The sequence below is a fragment of the Clarias gariepinus genome, chromosome 20, assembly GCF_024256425.1.
Source record: "Clarias gariepinus isolate MV-2021 ecotype Netherlands chromosome 20, CGAR_prim_01v2, whole genome shotgun sequence".
Lineage (NCBI taxonomy): Eukaryota > Metazoa > Chordata > Actinopteri > Siluriformes > Clariidae > Clarias > Clarias gariepinus.
The window spans coordinates 20,624,120-20,648,497 of NC_071119.1; the positions used below are offsets into that span (position 1 = coordinate 20,624,120).

At 38.9% G+C, this 24,378-nt stretch overlaps 1 protein-coding gene across 10 annotated transcripts in view; it reads left to right on the forward strand.

The window, feature by feature from the left end:
• LOC128508646 (receptor-type tyrosine-protein phosphatase delta) overlaps positions 1-24,378 on the forward strand; it is a 387,353-nt gene that overhangs the window by 265,136 nt on the left and 97,839 nt on the right. For all 10 annotated transcript variants that reach the window (XM_053480054.1, XM_053480055.1, XM_053480056.1 and 7 more), the window contains exons 10-11: positions 22,681-22,826; positions 23,970-24,111. In XM_053480054.1, the coding sequence (XP_053336029.1) occupies positions 22,681-22,826; positions 23,970-24,111 (288 nt within the window). The remainder of the gene's footprint in view (positions 1-22,680; positions 22,827-23,969; positions 24,112-24,378) is intronic.

Below are 24,378 nucleotides of genomic sequence, written 5' to 3' on the forward strand. Positions count from 1 at the left end.
AGCCTTTTTTTACGTTTGCGCCATTCAGCATGGTGTTTTACGGCTAAGAGTCTCATCATTGTACTGTGTGTATGAAGTTTTTTTATAAATGGTAATTCGGCTTACACCTTTGTTAACGACAAATATATATATGTATGTAACATACTATATATACAATATAGTACACGTATGTACCTATCTTATGTTATTCAATGACAAATAAAAGCTACATCATGCAGTAAATTTGTCGTGATGTCACTTAAAGCGACCGACCGGATTTTACAAATTGTTCGCGTATGCATGATTTAAATCTGTCACTTAAATAGATTTTTTTTCCCCTTTTTTAGAGCATACAAATATTTTTATATTCTGGCTATCCTCATTATACAGTCCTGCATTAAAGAAATTATATATACAATACCTTGTATGTATTTCCTTATAAGGAAAAAGGGGGTGGAGATCACTGCCATGACAGAACAACATAAACAAAAAACCTATTTAATTTAAAAAAATATTTAAAAAATGTTTTGTTGATTACACATACACTAGAAGTATTTTTGTCAGATTGCATCGTGATTGGCGGGTGTGGTTGTATTTAATATATATATATATATATATATATATATATATATATACTTTTTTTTTTAATGGATTATATTTCGTCTCTGACTTTTTGACAATAAATTCCTCACATCGCCTTATTCCTGGTCCTTATGCAACATCTAATAAACAAGCTGATTACGCTTCATAAACACAATGAATTAACGCAATGCTAATTCATCAGCGCTTCTATATACTGTACGTGCCGCGATCTTTAATCTTCATCTGGCGTACCATCCCGCTCATTCGGCGTGCCTCAGCCTTCAGACGTTGCGTAAGACCACTTAGCGCCGCTCTGACATTTCGTAATGGTATTGATATTTCAGCGTAGGTGACTCGCAGTGAACCCGTGTTTAATTCGTGTCCTCTCTAATGTAAATGATTGTTACGATTGGATTCAATTTGCATTCGGCTTCCAGGCAGCTCCGAATTAGCATTTCCTTTTTGCCGCAGTTCTGCGTTTAGCTTGCCTGCATGCTAATTTTATTTAAATACAATTCATTTCATCCTTCAGTGAACACACAGGACAGCTGGCACCCTCACACACACTTTCCACACACAAGCTTGATTGTGTTTTGACTCATACACCGTCGTGTCATCGCGATAGGTTTTAATACCGCTGCATTCTCACACAGTTAGCATCAGAATCCTTTACACAAGCTTCCTCGGTTTCATCGTTAAGTGTTAGACGGAATTTCGATCAAACGCCTGACATCCTCGTCCTGAAATCATTCTATCTTCCTATACTTTGTGTATGTATAACAAGTAGGTGTCTAAATCGACTCCTATGTCTCCTGATGGTAAAAGCGTTACGGTATAAGCAGCAATATCTTTTTTTGAGGTTAGCGGATAAAGAAAGCGCGCTAGCTGCAGCCGTGGGCATTCAGGAGCGCCGAGCGCCACGTGTAATTACCTCGCCGATGTTCTGCTGCTGCGGAAACAATGCAGGTGTAATTAAGAGTCCTGCTATCGGAAAGATCTGAAAAAAAAGGACGGAGACAGAAAGAGAGACAGCTACATAATTCTCTCGTTTATATTCAGCGTTTGCTGTATGGAGTGTCTTAAACATGTAGGGTTTGATAGATGGATAGATGGATACTCTTTAACAGAGATACGTTTATATAACTATATAATGCAAAAAAAATTATATATTTCTATATATTAAAAAAAGATTAGTATTTAAAGACTAAAATTTGTCCTGAGAGTCTGAATTTAAATGAGTAAAAAAAGGTGAAAAGCGAGGGCGGCCCGAGAGCCGATGTGGCGAAGGCTGAAACTGTTGAGAGATCTTGACCTTTTTTTTTTTTTTACTCAGTGCATTCAAAATCAAACTAATTAAAGAGTACAACATTTCAATATGTGATGTTGGAGTAGGAATTCTACTGTGTGTGTATGTGTGTGTGAGAGAGATTGAGAGAGAGAAAGAGAGAGAGAGAGAGTGTATACAGGTCACGAAGGACCATAATTGCATTGGCGTCGTGTTTAAAGTGCGATGTCGATAAAGCACAAAACCGCCAAACTGGCGGGTGGAGAGAGAGACTGAGGTGTAAACATGATGGAGAAAATGAGATGGCGAGAGAGAGGATGGCAGATTCTCACACTCACTCATGACTATGAGACCAGCACACACGTTGCCAGATGTTTAGTCTGGCCAGCTTACGGTTGGCACACACATGTGCATGCCTGGCACAGCACTGGAGCATATGGTAAAGCAGATCGCGGCTAATGTGCGGGCGTTCGGAGTGATCGCGATGGCGGATGTGTAACAATGACTTTCATTTTGTTATAAAGTCAACACTGCCCTGTTGCTCGTGCACAAAGGTACTGTATATTTATACAGTCGGATGAGACAAATTAAAGAAAAAAAAAATCCAACCTACACGCGCGGTATACTGTACGCAGCGGATAAGCACTTGTCCTGATCTCTTCTTAATCTCTCGTACGAGCTTCTCAAGGGAGAAGCTTTAACATCTCTATGCAAATGAACAGTCCACTCCGTACACCCGCTCATGAATATTCACGCCAGCGAGTCCATCTAGCTAATTAACTCTGTGTAGAACAGAGAGACACGCACAAGCTCGAGCTAATCGAGTCCTTCGGCTAGCACGAGCGTTCGAACCCACGTTTTTTTTTTCTTAGCAGCATCAACGAGGATGGATAAAAGGAGAACGTCTTCCTTCTCCAGCGACGGTATTTTCACACCCGCTGACCCGCTGCATCTCGTCACGCAGTGCGATTTTATTGGCCCGAGCTTTAAGGACCAATCAAGCATGAGCGTTCGGAAACGGAGTTACTCCTGATCCCCGGACAAACAAGCTGAAGGAGGGGATTCCCTCATGTGAGGTCACATTAGGGGGAAATCCTTCTGGAGGTCTTAAAATAACCAAACAAATATTTTTGAAAATGTCGTCGCTGCAGTGTTTCCCACAGGTCTATGACATCCCTTAAAGTGATGCCCCTCAGTGCACCGCTCTCACGGTAACAGAATAACCAGGTACAGGAGGGAATTGTCCAGTACTGGTTCATCGATCATGGATGGCATGGTTCCTGTCCTCTTGGACAGGTTTTAAAAAATGGGTGGGTGACTGAATTTGGGTGGTTGTCAATAAACTTATTTATGCTTTGTTTGGGGAAATACTGGACTTGTCCTACTAACCTCGTTCTACTGTACTTTCACTGTGGAAAATGGAAACAGACAGTACGGTACGGAAGGTTCTGTTTTCGCTGTGGGGTCCAGTTAGTGTCACTAGACTACTCTGGATGGAATGTAAAAGCAGCAAAATGAGAGAGTGAGAGATAGGCATAGACAATGTAGACAGATGTGTACATTTCCATTATTATACACATCAGTTGTGATGTCATTAGCAATCCTTCCAGGTGTCCCAAAGAGACCGAGTCGAAGACGCAGCAAAGCCTCCTTTAGGCTGCCGATCTCATCATTAGCTCACTCCCCACTGACATTTCATCATCTGTAGAGACCCGGCGTCTCCCCCGGGGGCAGTGGTTAGGGTGTTGGACTACCAAACGAAAGGTCTAGGTTTAAATCCTATCACCACCACCACCACAAGGTTGCTACCTTTGGGGGCCTAGTGCAAGGCCCTTAACCCTCAACTGCTAAGATGTATAATAAGATAAAAATGTAAGGGTGTCTGCCAAATGCCATCATAAATCAAAGTCCATGATTCTTAAACCAGACGTCCTTCATGTAAAGCGTGATGCTAGACCTGGGACAACGTCAGAGACCAACAGAGAGAGGGATTCCAGAGCTGCCTTTGATTGGATAAGGTTTACAATTACAGTTCACCAGGATTTATCTCATAGGTCATGTGATTGGCACAAGCTTTTCAAAAAACGTCTCTCATTTGATTTGACCCATAAATTTAGCTAGGTAGCATTTTAAAAATGTGTCCTAAAGCACACAAACCACAAGCTCAACAAGGTGTGTTCAGCAAGTGTGTTTGTGTGTGTGTGTGCGTGTGTGTCGGGCATGGCGCCATCTTACATGGCCACTTCCTTTCTCGCCATCTGCCAAACACTTCCCTTGCACCAAACTGTGCGTGTGTTTTTGTGTGTGTGTGTTGTGTTATGTGGGCACGCACCTTTACCTGCACGTACCATCCCTCTTCTAGCTCGCTGCATTTTCTCCTGCCGGCTGATGGAAGATCCGACTCGGGTGAGAGAGAGGGAAAGAGGGAAAGATAAAAGAAAAAAGGGAATTGATGATGGATGGAGGAATGCAATCTGGTGCTGGTGATGATGTGAAGATGCTATAATGGGAGAGAGAGAGAGAGAGAAGGAGGAGGAGGGAGAGGGAGATGGAGAGGGGAGGACAAAAAACTCCCACTCGATGCTGCTATGATAAATGGCAGGAGTCTCCCTGCGAGGACTGTAGGCTAGAAAAAAAAGATAGAGCGGGAGGAAAGGAAGAAAATAGGGAGAGGAATGAAACGGAAGACATTGCTTCAATCTCGCCTGGGTCTCTCGCTATCTCGTTTTTTTAATAATGGGTCCCTGTTCTAGGGGGCGGAATGAAGACTGAGTTTGTTGTGTGATACCAGAAGGAAATGTTGACACACACACATATCTATCCATCCATCTGTCCACTGTAGGAACGTCTGTCATCAAACTAGGGACTATGGTGACCATGGGGACCTCCAGTAAACATTAACTTGCTACGGGCAATTAGGGGACACCAGTTAGGGGACACTAATCTGCATGTCTTTTGACTGTGGACGGAAACCGGAAAACCCAAAGGAAACAAGGCATGGGGAGAACATGCAAACTTCATGCACACAAACCTGACGCGGGAATCGAACCCGGGACCTAAATCGCAGTTTGACCGCACTCTGCGTCGGCCGCGATCCGATTCGAAAGGAAACAAAAACAGAAAGAGTGTGAGCGATATGCAGCATGTGGTGAAAGTGGTTATTTGTGGATGGATGGATAGATGGATGGATGGATGGAAATAAAAAGATATTAAATAACGCACACACATGTGGTGGTGGTGACCTCATCACGGCTCTCAGCTCAGTTCCTGCTTTTCATTTCCAACTAATTACAGGCTGCATTAATGAGGAGGAGACAGGACAGCTTTAACGAGCCGAGGACCCTCTCGTGTTAATTAAGACTCTCTCCGTGCTGGAAGCACCTCTCCATCCCGCGCGTGTCTTCAGCCAGCGTGAATTCAGTTACCCTGTCTGTGTGGTAGCGTCATCCGCCTGGCGTCTGTCTCGCGCATATTTCTGACGTGATCCTTAGTAGTGTGACGTTCACGCCATGTGATAGCCGGTCAGAGCTAACTTTTTACAAATAGACTTTTTATAGATGTGTGTGTGTGTGTGTGTGTGTTAGTTGCTATAACTAATGACAACATTCACACCCCTTCCTCAGAGCTGTGTGGGTGTTTATAGTGAGTGTGTTGGCTCTGAGAATGTGAATGGCTATTCAGGGCTAACACACACACAGCGAGAGTGTGTGTGTATGTGTGAGAAAGAGAAAGAGAGAGAGAAAGAGAAACACTGGTGTGGAATATTCATGAAGTTGAACCCAGTGAAACAGAGTGGATGTTACAGATCGGTGTTTAACCTCCTGACCCGCCTTTTACTCAGGATGACAGCCAGACGGCCAACAGCGACATAAAGCATCCTAACACACCTATACACACACACACACACACAGGTGCGCGCACACACCCCTACACACACACACACACACACACACACACACACACACACATCTCTCTCTCTCTCTCTCTCTCTCTCTCGCTCTCTCTCTTACACACACACACACACACAACAGTTTAATTCTCATCCTTGCCAAGGCTTCTCCATTCATCTCCTCATCTGTCCCTCTGTGTCTTCATTTTTAATGACGCTGTGCTGATCTTTGCCAAGAGTGTAATATAAGTGTGATTACCGTACACTCAAGTCAGCTGTACACTTCATCATCTTTATATTCCTCATGATGGCCAGGTGTACACTATAAACACACTATACACACTGTACACACTACACAGACTATACATTATAAAGACTATACATAAAATACACACTATAGAGAGACTAGACATTCTACACAGTATAAACACACTACACAGACTATACACAATAAAAAATACTATACATACTGTAAATGTAATATACAAACTATATAATATGCATATAATAACCGCTACACAGGCTTCACACACTACAGAGACTATACACTATGCATAGACTATACACAGACTGTACACTCTACACAGGCATCACACACTACACAGACTATACACTATGCATAGACTATACACAGATTGTACACTTTACACAGACAATACACTATACACAGGCTATACACCTTATATAGACTATACACAATACACTATACATTATACACAGACTATACACTATACACAGGCATTACACATTACACAGACGATACACAATATAAAGACTATACACTATACACGGACTAAATACACTATACAAAGACTATACAAAGACTATACACAGACTATACACTATACAGAGACTATACACTCTACACAGACTATACATAATACATTATTGACTATACACAGACTACACACTAAACACTCTATAGTACCATCACACACTATACACAGACTGTGCACTATACACTATACAAAGACTATACTGTACACTATCTATTGACATCATACACTACACAGACTATACACAATACACAATGCATTATACACAGATGATACACAATACACCATACATTATACATAGACTATACACTATACTCAGGCATCACACATTACACAGACTATACACACTACAAAGCTATACAGTATACACAAACATTACACAATATGCACAGATTATACACAGAATATACATAGTATACATACAGACTATACACTATACACAGGTTATGCACTATACACATACTATACACAGTACACCTTACACAAACAGTATATACTAAGCACAGACTATACACCATACACACACTATATGCAATACACTATAGACTATATACAGACTATACACAATACACTATACACAATCATCATACACTATACACAGGTCATGCACTATACACATACTATATACCGTACACTTTACACAAACATCACAGACTAAGCACACACACTATACGCAATACACTATAGACTATACACAACCATACACAATACACTATACACAATCATCATACACTATACACAGGTTTTACACTTCACATAGAATATACACTATAAACAGACTATGTACTATACACATACTGTGCACAACACACTATACACAAACATTACACACTGTACACAGACTATACACTATACACAGGTTATGCACTATACACATACTATACACAGTACATCTTACACAAAAATCACATACTAAGCACAGACTATACACCATACACACACTATACGCAATGAGTGTTTATTTTCTCTCTCAAACATCACACACTGAACACATACTGTACACAATACACTATACACAAACATCACACACTGTACACAGACTATACACAATACACTATACACAAACATCACACACTGTACACAGACTATACACAATACACAATACACAATACACAAACATCACACACTGTACACAGACTATACACAATACACTATACACAAACATCACACACTGTACACAGACTATACACAATACACAATACACTATACACAAACATCACACACTGTACACAGACTGTACACAATACACTATACACAAACATCACACACTGTACACAGACTATACACAATACACAATACACAAACATCACACACTGTACACAGACTATACACAATACACTATACACAAACATCACACACTGTACACAGACTATACACAATACACTATACACAAACATCACACACTGTACACAGACTATACACAATACACTATACACAATACACAAACATCACACACTGTACACAGACTATACACAATACACTATACACAAACATCACACACTGTACACAGACTGTACACAATACACTATACACAAACATTACACACTGTACACAGACTATACACAATACACTATACACAAACATCACACACTGTACACAGACTGTACACAATACACAATACACAAACATCACACACTGTACACAGACTATACACAATACACTATACACAAACATCACACACTGTACACAGACTATACACAATACACAAACATCACACACTGTACACAGACTATACACAATACACTATACACAAACATTACACACTGTACACAGACTATACACTATACACAAACATTACACACTGTACACAGACTATACACAATACACAATACACAAACATCACACACAGTACACAGACTATACACAATACACTATACACAAACATCACACACTGTACACAGCCTATACACAATACACTATACACAAACATCACACACTGTACACAGACTATACACAATACACTATACACAAACATCACACACTGTACACAGACTGTACACAATACACAATACACAAACATCACACACAGTACACAGACTGTACACAATACACTATACACAAACATCACACACTGTACACAGACTGTACACAATACACTATACACAAACATCACACACTGTACACAGACTATACACAATACACTATACACAAACATCACACACTGTACACAGACTATACACTATACACTATACACAATACACAAACATCACACACTGTACACAGACTATACACAATACACTATACACAAACATCACACACTGTACACAGCCTGTACACAATACACTATACACAAACATCACACACTGTACACAGACTGTACACAATACACTATACACAAACATCACACACTGTACACAGACTGTACACAATACACTATACACAAACATCACACACTGTACACAGACTGTACACAATACACTATACACAAACTTCACACACTGTACACAGACTGTACACAATACACTATACACAAACATCACACACTGTACACAGACTGTACACAATACACTATACACAAACATCACACACTGTACACAGACTGTACACAATACACTATACACAAACATCACACACTGTACACAGACTGTACACAATACACTATACACAAACATCACACACTGTACACAGACTGTACACAATACACTATACACAAACATCACACACTGTACACAGACTGTACACAATACACTATACACAAACATCACACACTGTACACAGACTGTACACAATACACTATACACAAACATCACACACTGTACACCGACTGTACACAATACACTATACACAAACATCACACACTGTACACCGACTGTACACAATACACTATACACAAACATCACACACTGTACACAGACTGTACACAATACACTATACACAAACATCACACACTGTACACAGACTATACACAATACACTATACACAAACATCACACACTGTACACAGACTGTACACAATACACTATACACAAACATCACACACTGTACACAGACTATACACAATACACTATACACAAACATCACACACTGTACACAGCCTATACACAATACACTATACACAAACACCACACACTGTACACAGACTATACACAATACACTATACACAAACATCACACACTGTACACAGACTATACACAATACACAATACACAAACATCACACACTGTACACAGCCTATACACAATACACTATACACAAACATCACACACTGTACACAGACTATACACAATACACTATACACAAACATCACACACTGTACACAGACTATACACAATACACTATACACAAACATCACACACTGTACACAGACTGTACACTATACACTATACACAAACATCACACACTGTACACAGACTGTACACAATACACTATACACAAACATCACACACTGTACACAGAATATACACTATAAACTGTACACAGACTGTACATTAATGCACTATACTAACTATACATTATTCACATTATAAACACTATAATTATTATGACATTTATACACTTTTTATATTCAGCCTACTACGCATTACACACTGCACACTATTAACAGTTTATACAAATTACACAGACTATAGGTAAAGGAGGCGGGGTCTATGTGCCTGTCACTCAGTGAAAAGGAGGCATGAGCTGTCCCTCTCTTTATTTCAGTAGTAAAAGCTGAAGTAGAAAATACCGTGTGTGTGTGTGTGTGTGTGTGTGTGTATCAGTAAGTTGATCAGTAAGTTGAACACGTGCGTACCCAGACAAACATAAACACAGAGTGTGAAGTGTTTTGTTTGGTGACGGATTCAGTTTTGACACGGAGTATTCGTGTACTTCTTACACAGGTGCATATTTAAAGCAGTTTGAAGTGTCACATTGCACACAACCCACCTCACTCACTCACTCTCTCTCTCTCTCACTTTCTCTCACACACACACACACACACACACACACACACACACACACACACACACACACAGAAACTTTTTCTTCTCCCCCATTAAATTTACATTCTGGAAAAGGTCACTCTCTCACACATCACTACCTTCACAGTACACCCTGGACCGTGTGTGTGTGTGTGTGTGTGTGTGTGTGTGTGTGTGTGTGTGAGCAAGTAAACGAGAGAGTAGCATAAATGTGTGAGTTATTAATGTCATAATACTATCCAGTGTGTTATTAGTGATTATAACGTTACGTAGGTGTGTTATTGTTTTATTATTGTTAAATATAAAGTTGTTATTACTTTATGAGACTTTATTATTTTACAGGTGTGTTATAAATGCGTTATTACTTTACTGTTTTTCACTATAGAGGTGTTCAACCTACTCACATGTTGTCATTGTTTTTGGTGTTTAAGCCAGCACAGAATGTAAGTGTGTGTGTGTGTGTGTGTGTGTGTGTGTGTGTGTGTGTGTGTGTGCACACATTTTTATATTCAGCTGACTCCGTGCATGCTATCAGATAATTAAAATAGCGAGGTGGAGGCAGGCAGTAGAGAATGCTCTGTATTTGTGCCTTATCTCTTCCTACTGCCTCTTTTCATTCAACTGAATTCAAACAAACAAACAAACAAACAAACAAACAAACAAATAAACAAATGCGCATCAGCAGACCCAGTGGTGCAAGAGGAGACATTACTGCAGCTATTTTGATGGTGACAACAAGTCTCAAACACACACACACACACACACACACACACACACACACAGAAAGAGAGTTTTATGAACAGTGAGAATGTGTGTGGGTATGTGAAAAAGGGAAAGGGGAAAGAAAGAGAGAGAAAAAGAGAGAGAGTGATAGAGAGAGTGTTATTATTATTATTATTATTATTATTATTATTATTATATACATATATACCAATTTTTCTAATGTTTACGAGTCACTTTATCTTTACCTAAATACAGTAGTTATACTCTTTCATTTTATATACATTTATTTATTATTACTCGCCCTATACTATTCTGTTTTTTTCTTATAAGTATTATTTATTTATTTTTTTTACTATAGACTATTTCTAAGCTTTGGCAATATGAATGTAAATATTTGTCATATAAAAAGCACCTTTGCATCTTGAATCTTGAGTTTTAGAGAGGAAGAGAGAGAGAGAGAGAGAGAGAGAGAGAGATAGAAGACCTCACCAACCCATCCATTATTTACACAACACCCATATCTAAAATCTAACATACCACAATTTATTTGATAATACATCATTTATTTTAATATTCGGATAATTAATCAGTAGAATCAACATCCAAAACCACACAATTTTCCACTAAACCCATCATTTACACATGTGTACCCCTTCAGTGTGACCCAGCCACATACCTGTTGTGTGTACAGTATGTGCACCGAGGTGTGTGTGTGTGTGTGTGTTGCAGGATTGTATATTCTGTTTGATGCACTGAGAGGAAGAGAGAGAAAGAGAGAACAAGAGAAGAGCCGTGTGCCTGTTGTCTCGCTGTGCGGCACTTCTAAAGAGCCGTTTGAAGCACATCGATATTATTTCTCTCTTCCTCTTCTGCTTGTTTTTTTTTCTTTCCCCTCCACATGAATTGTGTGACTATCTGTAAAACAGGGATTGCAATAAAAATGAAGAGAGAGAGGTGAAAAAAAATCATTCAAATTAAAGAGAAAAAAAATTACAAGAGAAGAGAAGCAATAAAGCGTAAGAAGCAATAAAAGGGTAGAAAAGAGACAAGTGGAGAGGAGACACCTTAATATTGTGCGTTAAAATATATGGAGGAAGAGTGAAAAGAAGACGTAGCCATGGGAGGAGAAGGAGAAAAGCGAAAGAAGTGGGAAGACACTCAAAGCAGGAAAAAAAGAGAAAATAGGGAAATAAACTCATAGAAGAGAAGGTAAGAGAAAAAGGAAAAGAGACTAAAAATAAAAATATGAGACAATACTTAGAGAGAGAGGATACGAAGAAAGACAAGAATAAGAATAGAAGTGATTAAAAAGTCAAAATGATAAAAAGAACACTTAAAGAAATGGATGAGACAATTAAATACTGCCTAAATCATAGAGAACGAGATGAAAGACAAAAAGAAATGATGAAATGAGACAGAAGAAGTGGAAAGGTGACAGTCAAAGTGGGAGGAGCCAGTAGAAAAAAAATCGGATGTAAAGTGGAAAAAAGAAGAGAATCGTTGATTGGGAATGGACGTGGCATGCTGGCGGTATTGAAGCCTCCTGATTTAACGCCCGCGAGTGAAATGATGCTAATTGCCTCACGGGCTAATTAAGAGTCATTCAGGACTGCGCCGTCTCTCAGAGCCGGCGCGGATTACAACAAGGAGTTTGGGTGAAGACGAGGCCCGCGTGAACGTCATGCATCTGACGCATTCTCGTTGAATGAGCAATTAGTGTATCCTGTCGGAGGTCAGTCTTTACCCTTAAACGAGTGTTTTTTTTTTCTCTCTTTATACCATTTAAATATGCCAGTCAGTGACAGCGATGTGGGCGTGGCCTGTGTGCTCCATCAGCAGAGTTGTCTCTAAAATGCTCTTTCACAGCTCTCGTCTCAAACCCGAAACATGTCAGGCTGCCGAGTTCCGCGGTGTTCAGATTAATTATAGTCTTCCTTTCGTCACACGGGAAGTGAGCGCTTTCATGCAGACGAAATTGGATCTGAGGGAAGAGGCGAAGAAAAGGCAGATCGAGGCTTTCTTGAGAGTAGACACAAGGGCTGAATGATGCGACACTGCAGTAACTAACCAGATAAGGAACTTCAGAGAGGTTAAAACTATTAAAAATGACAATATATGTATTATTGACTCTGTTATACATGGCGACTTTATTATACAAGCAATAAAAAAATGACAGGAAATGCTGTTACGGGTAAATAATCTTTGTGATGTGGCCCAACATTAAGCAGAATTACTGAAACACCGGCTTAAATAATTTTTTTATTTAACAGCAACATTTTTATATAAGTATTTATTTATTTATTGTAATTTACAGTTATTTAGTGGGATGGTATTAGTAGAAATGATATTATAGCAAGCAGAGGTAGAGCGCTGTTATGGTTTGGCAAGTTACCATTAAGTCTCAAGTCTTGGAATTCAGGTCAAGTCCCAAGCCAGACAGTCAACTCCCAGGTCAAGGTTGGAAGTTCTGTTTCCAGGTCAAGAAACATGTCCCAAGTCATAATAGGCAAGTCCCAAATAAGGACAGAAAAGCCCCAAATTCTGGGCAAGCAAGTCCCATGTCAAGACAGGCAATGCAGATTTGCAAGTCAAGCAAGGCAACTCCCAAGTCAAGTCCCAGGTAAAGACGAGCAAAGCCCAAGTAAGGACAGACAAGTCCTAAATCAGAATATACAAGATGCAAGTCAGTACTGGCGGGTTGCAAGTCATGTTCCTTAGTCAAGCAAGGCATGTCCCAAGTCATAACAGGCAAGTCCCAAGTAAGGACAGAAAAAAAGTCCCAAATCAGGACCGGCAAGTCCTGAGTCAAGTCCCAAGTCAAGGTTGCAATTGAGATTTCCGAGTCAAGGAAGGCAAATCCCAAGTTATGACAGGCAAGTCCCATTTCATTTCATGTCTTAAATAAGTACAGACAAGCCCTAAATCAGGACAGGCAGTCTCAAGTCGAGTCCAAGTTAAGTACAGACAAGACCCAAGTCAGTACAGATAAGTAACCGTTCAAGACAGGCAGGTTCCAAGTTAAGCTCCAAATAAAGACAGTCGAGTCCCAAGTTAGGACTAACAAACAAACAAAACAAAACAAACAAAAAGACATACAACTCCTAAGTCAAGTTTCAAGTCAAGTTAGGCAAGTTGAAAGTCAAGTGCCAAGTAAGGACAGACAATCCCCAAGTCAGGGTAAGCAGGTCACAAATCAGGTTCTAAGTCAAACAAGGTCCCAATTCAAGACCCTGGTAAAGATAGACAAGACCCAAGTCAGGAAGGGCTAGTCCCAAAATAAGTTCCAAGTTAATACAGGCAAGTACCAAGTCAAGTCAGAACCAAGTCAGGTGCCAAGTAAAGATAGACAAGACCCAACTCAGGAAGAGCTAGTCCCAATTCAAGTCTCTAATCAAGTAAGACATGTCCAGAGTCAATAGACAGTCTCCATGTCAAATCTCAAGACAATACAAGTACTTTCCAAGTCAAGTCCTGAGTCAATACAGACAGGTCTCGGGAACCTTAACAATAAAAGTCTACATGCTGTGCTAAGATTGTAAATGTAAACACATATCTTAAATTACTCAGTAATTGGTTTATCTTATTGCCCTTCAAACTTTTCTGCGAGTATAAAGTGAGAAAGACCATTCCAGAACAAAGACTGTAAATGGTTTTAGCAGTAAAAACACATGAAATAATTTAATCCTCTCTGCTGTTCCCATGTCTTCGCTGTGAGCGTCTCTGTGGGTGCATCATATAATAAAGCTGTAATAAACACTGTGTACACTCGGAGTCAGGCAGCTTTAAGCGAGGACTTAATTAGAAAAACACACAGTCTGAGTCAGTGAACAGACAAACTCTTAGTCTGATGTTGGAGAAAGTAGGTGGACAAGTTTAAACCCCTGCGGGACAAAGTCACTCCCGCTAATAGGATCCAGAATTTCTTTGTACTAAACTGGAAAAAAGGCGATTTTCCAAGACTACTGTGGAAGTGGATGGACTGCGTAATCTCCCATAATGCTTTGCAGCAATCTCTTGTGATGAGAACCTGCTAGTTGATATATGTTTATGTGTACTTTAATTATTATGTACTCATCTACATCACCGGCCTTTATCAGGATTTACACTTTTTATTTAGAGGTGGGCGCAGGCTTAGACACGGATTAACGCAGCTAGCCTGCGTATTACTGCAGGTAGATTAAAGTCACCCCAGCCAGAAGGATTACGGATTGGACAGACAACCATCACACACACACACATGTAGGCGTATGTACACACATATACACACACAGTACAAACCATCCTACTCACCACAAAGCAGTTTTTCTCCACATTGTTTTGTTACCGCATTAAATCTCGCGAAAGGCGATTGCCGTCTCCTCATCATGCCCGTAAGCCTTTAAGTAGTGATTTGCTCCTACCCACAATGCCGTGAGTGCAGATTTAACTCTGATCTTTGATCTTGCCCATTCAGCTACAGGGAGATGTTGTACAATTTACTTTTTGACATCAAGAAAGTCTCCTGCTAGGAAGGAACAAATTTACACGCGGAGACAAACAAACTACTTTGAAGTACAGAGAGATATGGAGATAGAGTACTATATAAGTGTATACAGTATGTGTGTGTGTGAGAGGGAGAACGAGAAAGTACACTTTTCAAGAATTTAAAAAGATTTAATATTTTAATGCTGTTGAATGTTAATTTAAACTCCCACAAACACTAGCAATAGTTAGCCTAAAACCTAGATTTACTACGATCTCAAATAAAATCTACTTATTAATCTATTTATTGTTAACAAGAAAATGAAAACCATTTCAAAGAAATGATGTCATCAAATATCATCATAATTTCAGGAACCTACTCATTGAACAAAGTTATCCATTTTGTATAAATACTTTTGCTAATTATTCACGCTTGTAGATCAGTTTTTGTCTTCAGCTGAAAAAAAAAGCTGTATCTGTCTTATACAAATGCAATACCTGAACTCCGGTTGTATTAATTTGCATGCTCAGTCGTTGTTTCTGAGCTGGTGTAAGTTGAATGCAATTGCATTGACACCCTTCTGTATTTTGCCCTTAATTGCATTTCCGCTTGTTATTGTTGTAGTGCGAACAGTTCTGCACAGAATCATTAATAGTTCTCGTAAAAAAAGACAAAGCGTAGAAGGTTTGATCTATACTGTACATAGGGGACGACTCGAGGGAATAGTAGACCCTTTGTAGTGCGTCACATAAAAAATCAAATAAAACAATAAAATAAGGCTTCCGGTTAGCTCCAATGTACAATAAAATAATTTAAGAGCACATATTTTGTTCTTTCTAGCTTTTTTTTTTTTTTTGGCTCATGAAGTGCTGCATTTAGCAAGAACCATACAAACGTATTATTATAGTACTGTCCAAATGTCTTAGGTACTCTGTTTATTTTATCACAGATTTTTTTTTTTTTATGACTTTATGACTAAAAAGAATCAACACGACTTCCAAACATCAGTACTCCACCACAAAGTGAAAAGGTTTTGCATGGCAGAAAAAAAAGCAGTATATTACTTAAATGACTTAAATACTTTTTAGACAATAAAGTATATTGGAAGCTTCAGGATCATGAAGTTTTCGTAAGTCTCCGTTTTCATGTCTTAATTTTTTAAGTTATTGAAAGACAAACGCACAAGAAAGTTCTCAGAAAAACACCCAGTGTGGTTTTGCAGGATGCTTAGTAAAACTTAGTAGCTCATTTCCCTAAAAAATTGCACAATTTTGATTTATTTGACGCTAAATTGTTTACAAAGAATTGACACACGAAATACTGACTTTGTTCTTTGTTTCATTAATCTCTGTCTATTGCACATTATATATATATTGTATACAGTACTGTGGAAAAGTCGAAATAACTAAATAATAAATAAATAACATTACAGGAGAATATGTGCATGGCTAAAAAGAAATAAAGAAAAAAAAGTACAAGACAAATCAGTTTTCAGATAGAAACAAAACACCTAATGTACGCTCCTGGGATTTGCATAAAAATAGAAAGAAGTGAGTGTGACTAAGTTATTAGAAGAACTCATATTCTCCAGCAAGCTCAGTAACACCTAACAGCTGTTTTCTTATAAAACTGCACTAATCTGTGTCTAAAACTCCTGATTTTAAGCAATGACTTTTTACCCCAAATATTGACTGTTTATTTTATTACTCTTTATTGCCCTTTATTGCATATTTTTGTATGTGCCCAAGACTTTTGCACAGTACTATAAATAAAACCGTTGTTAGGTTTTACTGATCTCTCCTGTAATGTTATTTATTTATTAATTGTTAAGTTATATGGAAATACTGAATGATTTTCTACGTGATTATGCAGACATGATAAACATATATAACAAAATTGGTACAGTATATAATATGGTGCCTAAGCACAGTACTGTATATATAGGAGATTTATTTGCATTTTGCACAGAACTGTACATTTGATTCATATGTAAGAAAACCAATCTGTAAATTCCTACCATTCCTCCTTAAACCTCCGGTTGCCGTAGTGACGCACCAATCTAATTATAGACTCGAACTACGGGACACCTCGACCTGAACACAACACCTCCACTGCGACCTATATCCTAGGACTTATCTCTCACCTTAAACTCCTTGATCTCTCTTCACTTATTAAACCCTTGATGCATGTTTCAGGCTGTAGAACATCTAATAAACTAAATTAGGCCATCATGCACCTTTTTCCACCTTAACCATAGTGAGCCCATAAGCTCCAAGCTGTCTGTGTTTTCCGTACACTTTCCGAGATCTGACAAAAACTACACGATATGAACTTATTTCCCGATGTATCATTTACCTATTCACACCAAAAAAAAAAAGTATACGTTTATCATTTGAGTGCCGTTACGTGAGATTTTAGAAAGAAAAGAGGAGTAAACACTATAGCATCGCGCTCTAAGTAATTGGGTGCTATTGTTAACATGCGCAGTGTTTGTGTTCCTCTGATTGATGGCGCTGGTTGAAAATGGCTGCCACGGCTTTATGAAAACACCATTTTCCCGCAGTCACGCCTCAATCATCTCCCATTGTGCGATTTCTCATGGCCGACGGCGGTGCGTGCGCGACTGCAGCCGAGTCGCTCCTGAGCAAACAAACCCGCAGCATATCAATTACCCATCATCCCGTTCAGACAGCGACACGGCAGGGATGAGGAGTCAAAACACACTCACACACACACACACTCTTGTCTGAGGCAATCAGTGTGGCTCAGTTCGTGGCATATTAGAGTGTGGGAGCTCACCTGTCCTGTGTGTGTGTGAGAGTGTGTGTGGGTGTGTAGGTAGGTGGGTGTGTGGATGGGTGAGTGTGTATTGCCTACTTGAGGCTCTCTCTCTCTCTCTCTCTCTCTCTCTCACACATACTCCAGTCATAAATTGTGTCCTTTTTCACCTCTTACCAGGCCTGCCAGGTTCATTTAGCATCTTCACACACACACACGCACGCCCGCATGGACGCACGTACAAAATCGAGAGCCAATTGAAAGACAGGATCAGAGCTCAAAATTTTTTCAGGAAAAAGGGAAATTAAACTGCTGTTTACATTTCTCCCCTCTCCTCACACTCCCCTTCGCTGTCTGGTTCTCTCCCCTTCTCCCTTCAGTCCATTCTGCATTGTTTGCATACCACTCACAGGCACATACTTCCCTTCCCATCCCTGAATGTCAGGACCATGCCTGTTTTCAAAAGCTTAAAAAGCACAAATGCTAATCACCACTGATGTGTCTGTTTATTTGGCTCTCGTAAAATGAAAAGTAGGAATTCTTTCCTGGAGCGGTACATGAGCAGTAATTAGCAGATTTATAGCTTCATTCATTTCAGACATTAATCAGACCATCTAATTATTGTAATAATTCACCATCTAGCACTGACGTTAACAATGAAACATACCAGCGCTTCCCATCAGACACTTAAATTTACTATCAAACACCAGTGTTCATCATCATATACTGCTATTAACCATAAAACACACCAACGTTCAAAATCAAACACTGACTGACACCATGAAAGACCAATGTTCAACATCATTAACTCCTATTAACCATTAAACAACAATGTTGACCTTTATTAACTGCTATTAACCGTGAAACACCAATGTTCACCATCATATAACGCTATTTACTATAAAACACCAATAGTTCACCATGATAAACAGTTATTAACCATTAAACACCAATGTTTACCATCATATACTGCTATTAACCATCAAACACACCAACGCTCAAAATCAAACACTGACATTCACCATGAAACACCAATGTTTACCATCATTAGCTCCTATTAACCATCAAACACCAATGTTCACCATCATATACCGCTGTTAACCATGAAACACACTAATGTTCAAAATCAAGCACTGACATTTAACATGAAACACCAATGATCATCATTAAACACTGATATTTACAGTACCTCAAAACACTTGCACATTCAAAATCAAATAAAAATTTACTATAAAACACCAATGTTTACCATCAAACACTAAGATTTACTATTAAACAACCATTTTCGCCACATACAGTGCTATTAACTATTAAACCAAGATTCAAAATCAAACACTGATGTTAATTTTGAAACACAGATGTTCATCATAAAACACTGACATTTAATATGAAACACAACAACAAAAATCAACCAACCAACACCTAACCATGAAACACCAGTGTTCACCATCATATACCGCTGTTAACCATGAAACACACCATCATCAAACACTGATTATAACCTTAAAACACTTGCACATTTAAAATTAAATACTAATATTTACCATGAAACACCAATTTTCTCCAGCAAACATTGATATTAACCAAGAAATACCCCAGCATTCAAAATCAAACACTGACATTGGGTATGAAACACCACTTGTTATCATCAAACACACCAACGTTTACCATCAAAGACTTAAATTTACAATGAAACACCAATATTCATCATCAGTTGGTATTCACCATGATTTTGAATGCTGGGGTGTTTCTTGGTTAATATCGATGTTTGACAGAAAATTGGTGTTTTATGGTAAATTTAGGTGTTTGATGGTGAATGTTGTGTTTCATATTAAATGTCAGTGTTTTATGATGAACATCTGTTCAGTGTTTAATTTTGAATCTTGGGGTGTTAGTTGGATAATAGCACTGTATGTTGGCGAACATTGGTGTTTCTTGGTAAATTTAAATGTTTGATGGTAAACGTAGTTGTGTTTCATAGTAAATGTCAGTGTTTGTAAATGTTGGTGTGTTTTATAGTAAATCTCAGTGTTTGATGGTGAACATTGGTGTTTCATGGTAAATGTCAGTGTTTCATTTTAAAAGTTGCTATGGTTCCTGGTTAATAGCATTATACACTGATATTCGCCATGAAACACCAATGTTCACCATCAAACACACTCACGTTTACCATAAAACACTTCAATTTACCATGAAAAACACCAATATTCATCATCAAACACTGATATTCACCATGGAACACCAATGTTTATCATCAAACACTTATAATAACCAAGAAACTAACATTTCAAATCAAACACTGACCTTAACAATGTCCTTCATCAAATGTTTACCATCAAACAGCAGGATTCACCATCACATACAGTACGATTCAGAAGTGATCAGTCTAGATACCCTAGTACATAAAATATAAAATATTTATAGCACATTGACCCCACTTCTTAAGTGCAAAGAGTACCATACAGTAAACCACATGGCCTATTATCTTTTAGCGCATAGTAGTCAGGACAGTCTGAAAAAATGTCTTAAATTTAATTTAATTAGATTTCAACAGCCATTTCAAATACTCGTTTAAAAGGTAAAAGTAAATCTAAAGGTTTTTGCCTGTTTAAGTCAAAGCAGTACCATGTACAGTATAACTGGGGAGAGATTCCCAAAATGGCTGCTGAGTAGAAAGACTCCTAGAAAGCTTTGTGTTAAGCGTTTAGTACCGATGTCACTTCCATACTCCATACTCCACTGTTAGACAACAACCCAAATTAACATGTTAACAAGATGAGAGCCTTGCAATTCTGTATGTTTACAGCACACCAGCCCTACACATTGTGTCTATACATTGTGTCCATAAAATATTGTTGTGTTGGGATTACGGGGATTAATAATCCTGTAATGACTTCGGCCCTGTTATCGATTTAATCCCATTTATTTAACTCCAAACGCCAAATAACAGTGCACAGACCAGCCCCGTCTCTTTCCTCATTCCCTTATACTCCTCTTAGAAATAGGCCTTGGCATCAGTAAAGCACGGAGTGAACGAGAGCATCTCCAGACCCCGCAGGAAAGAGACACGAACAACGTGTGACCAGGAAATGACTCACTCCAACACCATGCAGGCCAAAGGCTAATAAGTCCCACTGCGCCAGGCCCTACAACAAGCAGCACTGTGCTAACACCACTCCCTGAACTGCTATTAAAATTTTATACGATTTGATGGCCTTTGAGGTTGAGTTTAAGGATTTTACTTCCCATTTCCAGACGATCATTTTGATATATGCAGTAAGTCCAGAGAAGTGTCCTGCTATGCTAAGTGCAGAGTGCTAACACAACACGCTAGGAACTACGACAGGATTATGATTAGAGCTTACTTCCTACTTAAAATACTACTTATTAAATGGTAATAAACAATGGTTAAATGGTTCGCTCTCTGTGTTTTGCTTTGTTTTAACAAAGACAAGCTAACTTAGCTCACTTAGATATGGGTGGTGATCCAACAGCTATAAACCAAGAGTGTTTTACTTAGCATTTTAGTTATTCTTTCTCACATATACATCTATCCCTGTTGCTATTTATTTTAGTGCAGTCAGTATTAACGCGTTAACACATGGGATTCATCTACAAATTTTTAAGCATTTTAATGCAAATTAATGATATGGCCAAGTTTGGCCCTAATTGCTTCCCATAATCGCAGCTATGTTTGATGGTTAATGGCACGTTTCATGCAGATAATAAGGTGACTAAAGAAACATCACAATAAAATCTACTGTAGTTCAAGGGGAACTATTTGTACAAGGCTACAATAAAAGCAAGATGTGACTCAGGCGCGAGGTTTTTCGGATTTGAGGATCCAGGTTCGAACCCCACTGTTGATGGGTTGCCATACCCTATGATATCCAGCCACTGCATGCAGTGCCAGTCTCAATCAAGGGATTCTAATTTAACAAATGATGTTTAAGATATTATAAAACTGCAAAATCTGTTTCCTCTAACCAGTTCATTATGCATTTGTTTTATTCTAACACAAGTAAATCTAAGTATTTTAAAATTCATTTAATCTAATCTAATCTAATCTAATCTAATCTAATCTAATCTAATCTATTCTAATCTAATCTAATCTAATCGCAATTAATCCCAGTCCATAACTGTGATTGACTAAATAAAAAAATTTAACAGCAAAGTTTTAATTTTATTTTAAATACATGGTCACTTTAGTTAAACCAACCTGTCAACAATAATATATATTATTAATCTCTCTGTTTCTCTCTCTCTCTCTCTCTCTCTCTCTCTCTCTCTTTCTCCTTTTTTCCAGCACCACCAAAGTTCCTAAGGACCCCCAGCGACCAAACTGGAGTACAAGGCGGCGTCGCGTCCTTCGTTTGTCAGGCCACAGGTGACCCTCGACCCAAAATCGTTTGGAATAAGAAGGGGAAGAGAGTGAGCAATCAGAGATTTGAGGTAATAGGGATATTGTATGGATGTAAAACAGTATTAAATAAAAAACAATTCTCAAGTCGTACCACGCTAGCTCTGATTCATGCATATTAGCACTTATAAGAACTTACATGCGGCTTTGGAAAAGGTAAAGCTGATGTGAAAACGAGAAAAAATATTCAGACTCTTAAAGCCTTGACCTTGATTTTTAGCCTTCGCGGTTTTGCATTTGGTTGCGAACTGCAAGCACTCCGTTGGCTCCCGCTTCCTTATTGCTTTTCAGATGCATTTCTTTCGCTCGGCTGTATTCGCTTTGCTCGGCTCGCTTATTTGGCTGAAGCATTTTGATTTATTTCTTTTAATCTGTGCTTCTGCTATCCATGATAAAGCAACCCATCACACGAGGACGCTGATAAGATTCCCATTAATGCGTGCGTGTGTGTGTGTGTGTGTGGGTCGCTGCGGCATTTTCACTGTCACCATTCTGCCAGCGAAGGTTTGCAGGGTATTATCGTTTAAGGGGACGGCCTCGGTCGGGCGCTTCTGTCTAACACCAACAGAAATCTAATCTTATCAAAGTTCATTGCACCGCCACGGGTGTTTGCTCTGCATGCTAACACGACGGATAAATAGACTAACCGCACCACGGATCTGAATCCCCGTGCCGCTCCACGTCACCCACTTTGCCTGCTTCGGGAAAGTCTACTAAATCTCCGACACCGGTTATTCGACTTAGTATTTTGCATTTTTTTTTTGGTTTGTTTTTTTGTTCCTCTGAGTTAAAACGGAACGAACTCCATTAGAATAAATATTACAAAAACAGTACATCGCATTTTTAACATGCAGCATTGAAGCGGGTTGTATTGTTTTTAAACAAAAGGAGACTTTTTTTTTTTTTTAGACCATTTCACATTGTGTTCAATTTCTTTCACATTTATTCTTATTGATCACAAGCACAGGAGTGTGACAAATGTGTGAAAAAATCAATTAAAGTCAAACAAATAATTTATTCAATAGTTTTTTATATTGTATAATCTGTTGCATAGCAACAGTGTACAATAACAGTGTAATAACACATGTAATAACAGTCAGATCTTTGTGGATTGATTTTTCATCAAATCCCGAACAAGAAGACATTGTGTAACCCTCCGCCTCTCGTCCCAACAGGTGATAGAGTTTGACGACGGCTCCGGCTCCGTCCTAAGAATCCAGCCCTTGCGCACGCCACGCGATGAAGCCATTTACGAATGCGTGGCCTCCAACAGTGTCGGAGAGATTAGCGCCACCACGCGCCTCACAGTCTTACGCGGTAAGTCTCGTGCGACTAGAATTTTGTTCAATAAAACCTAAAAAACTAGTTTTACGCCTGTACAAATTTTAGCTGTGTCTGCTTCGTCGCTGGTATTTCCCTTTATAAAAGCAATGTTCTGCTTACTTGGTTGAATTAGGACTACATACAGTATGGCGGTGTCATATATCATTTTTCCTCCACTGTTGCTGTTTTATTTTAAAGTTTGGACGGAGTTTCTCTGCTGCTCCCCAAAACCTCCTGTTCTACACAAACAGTATTATAATT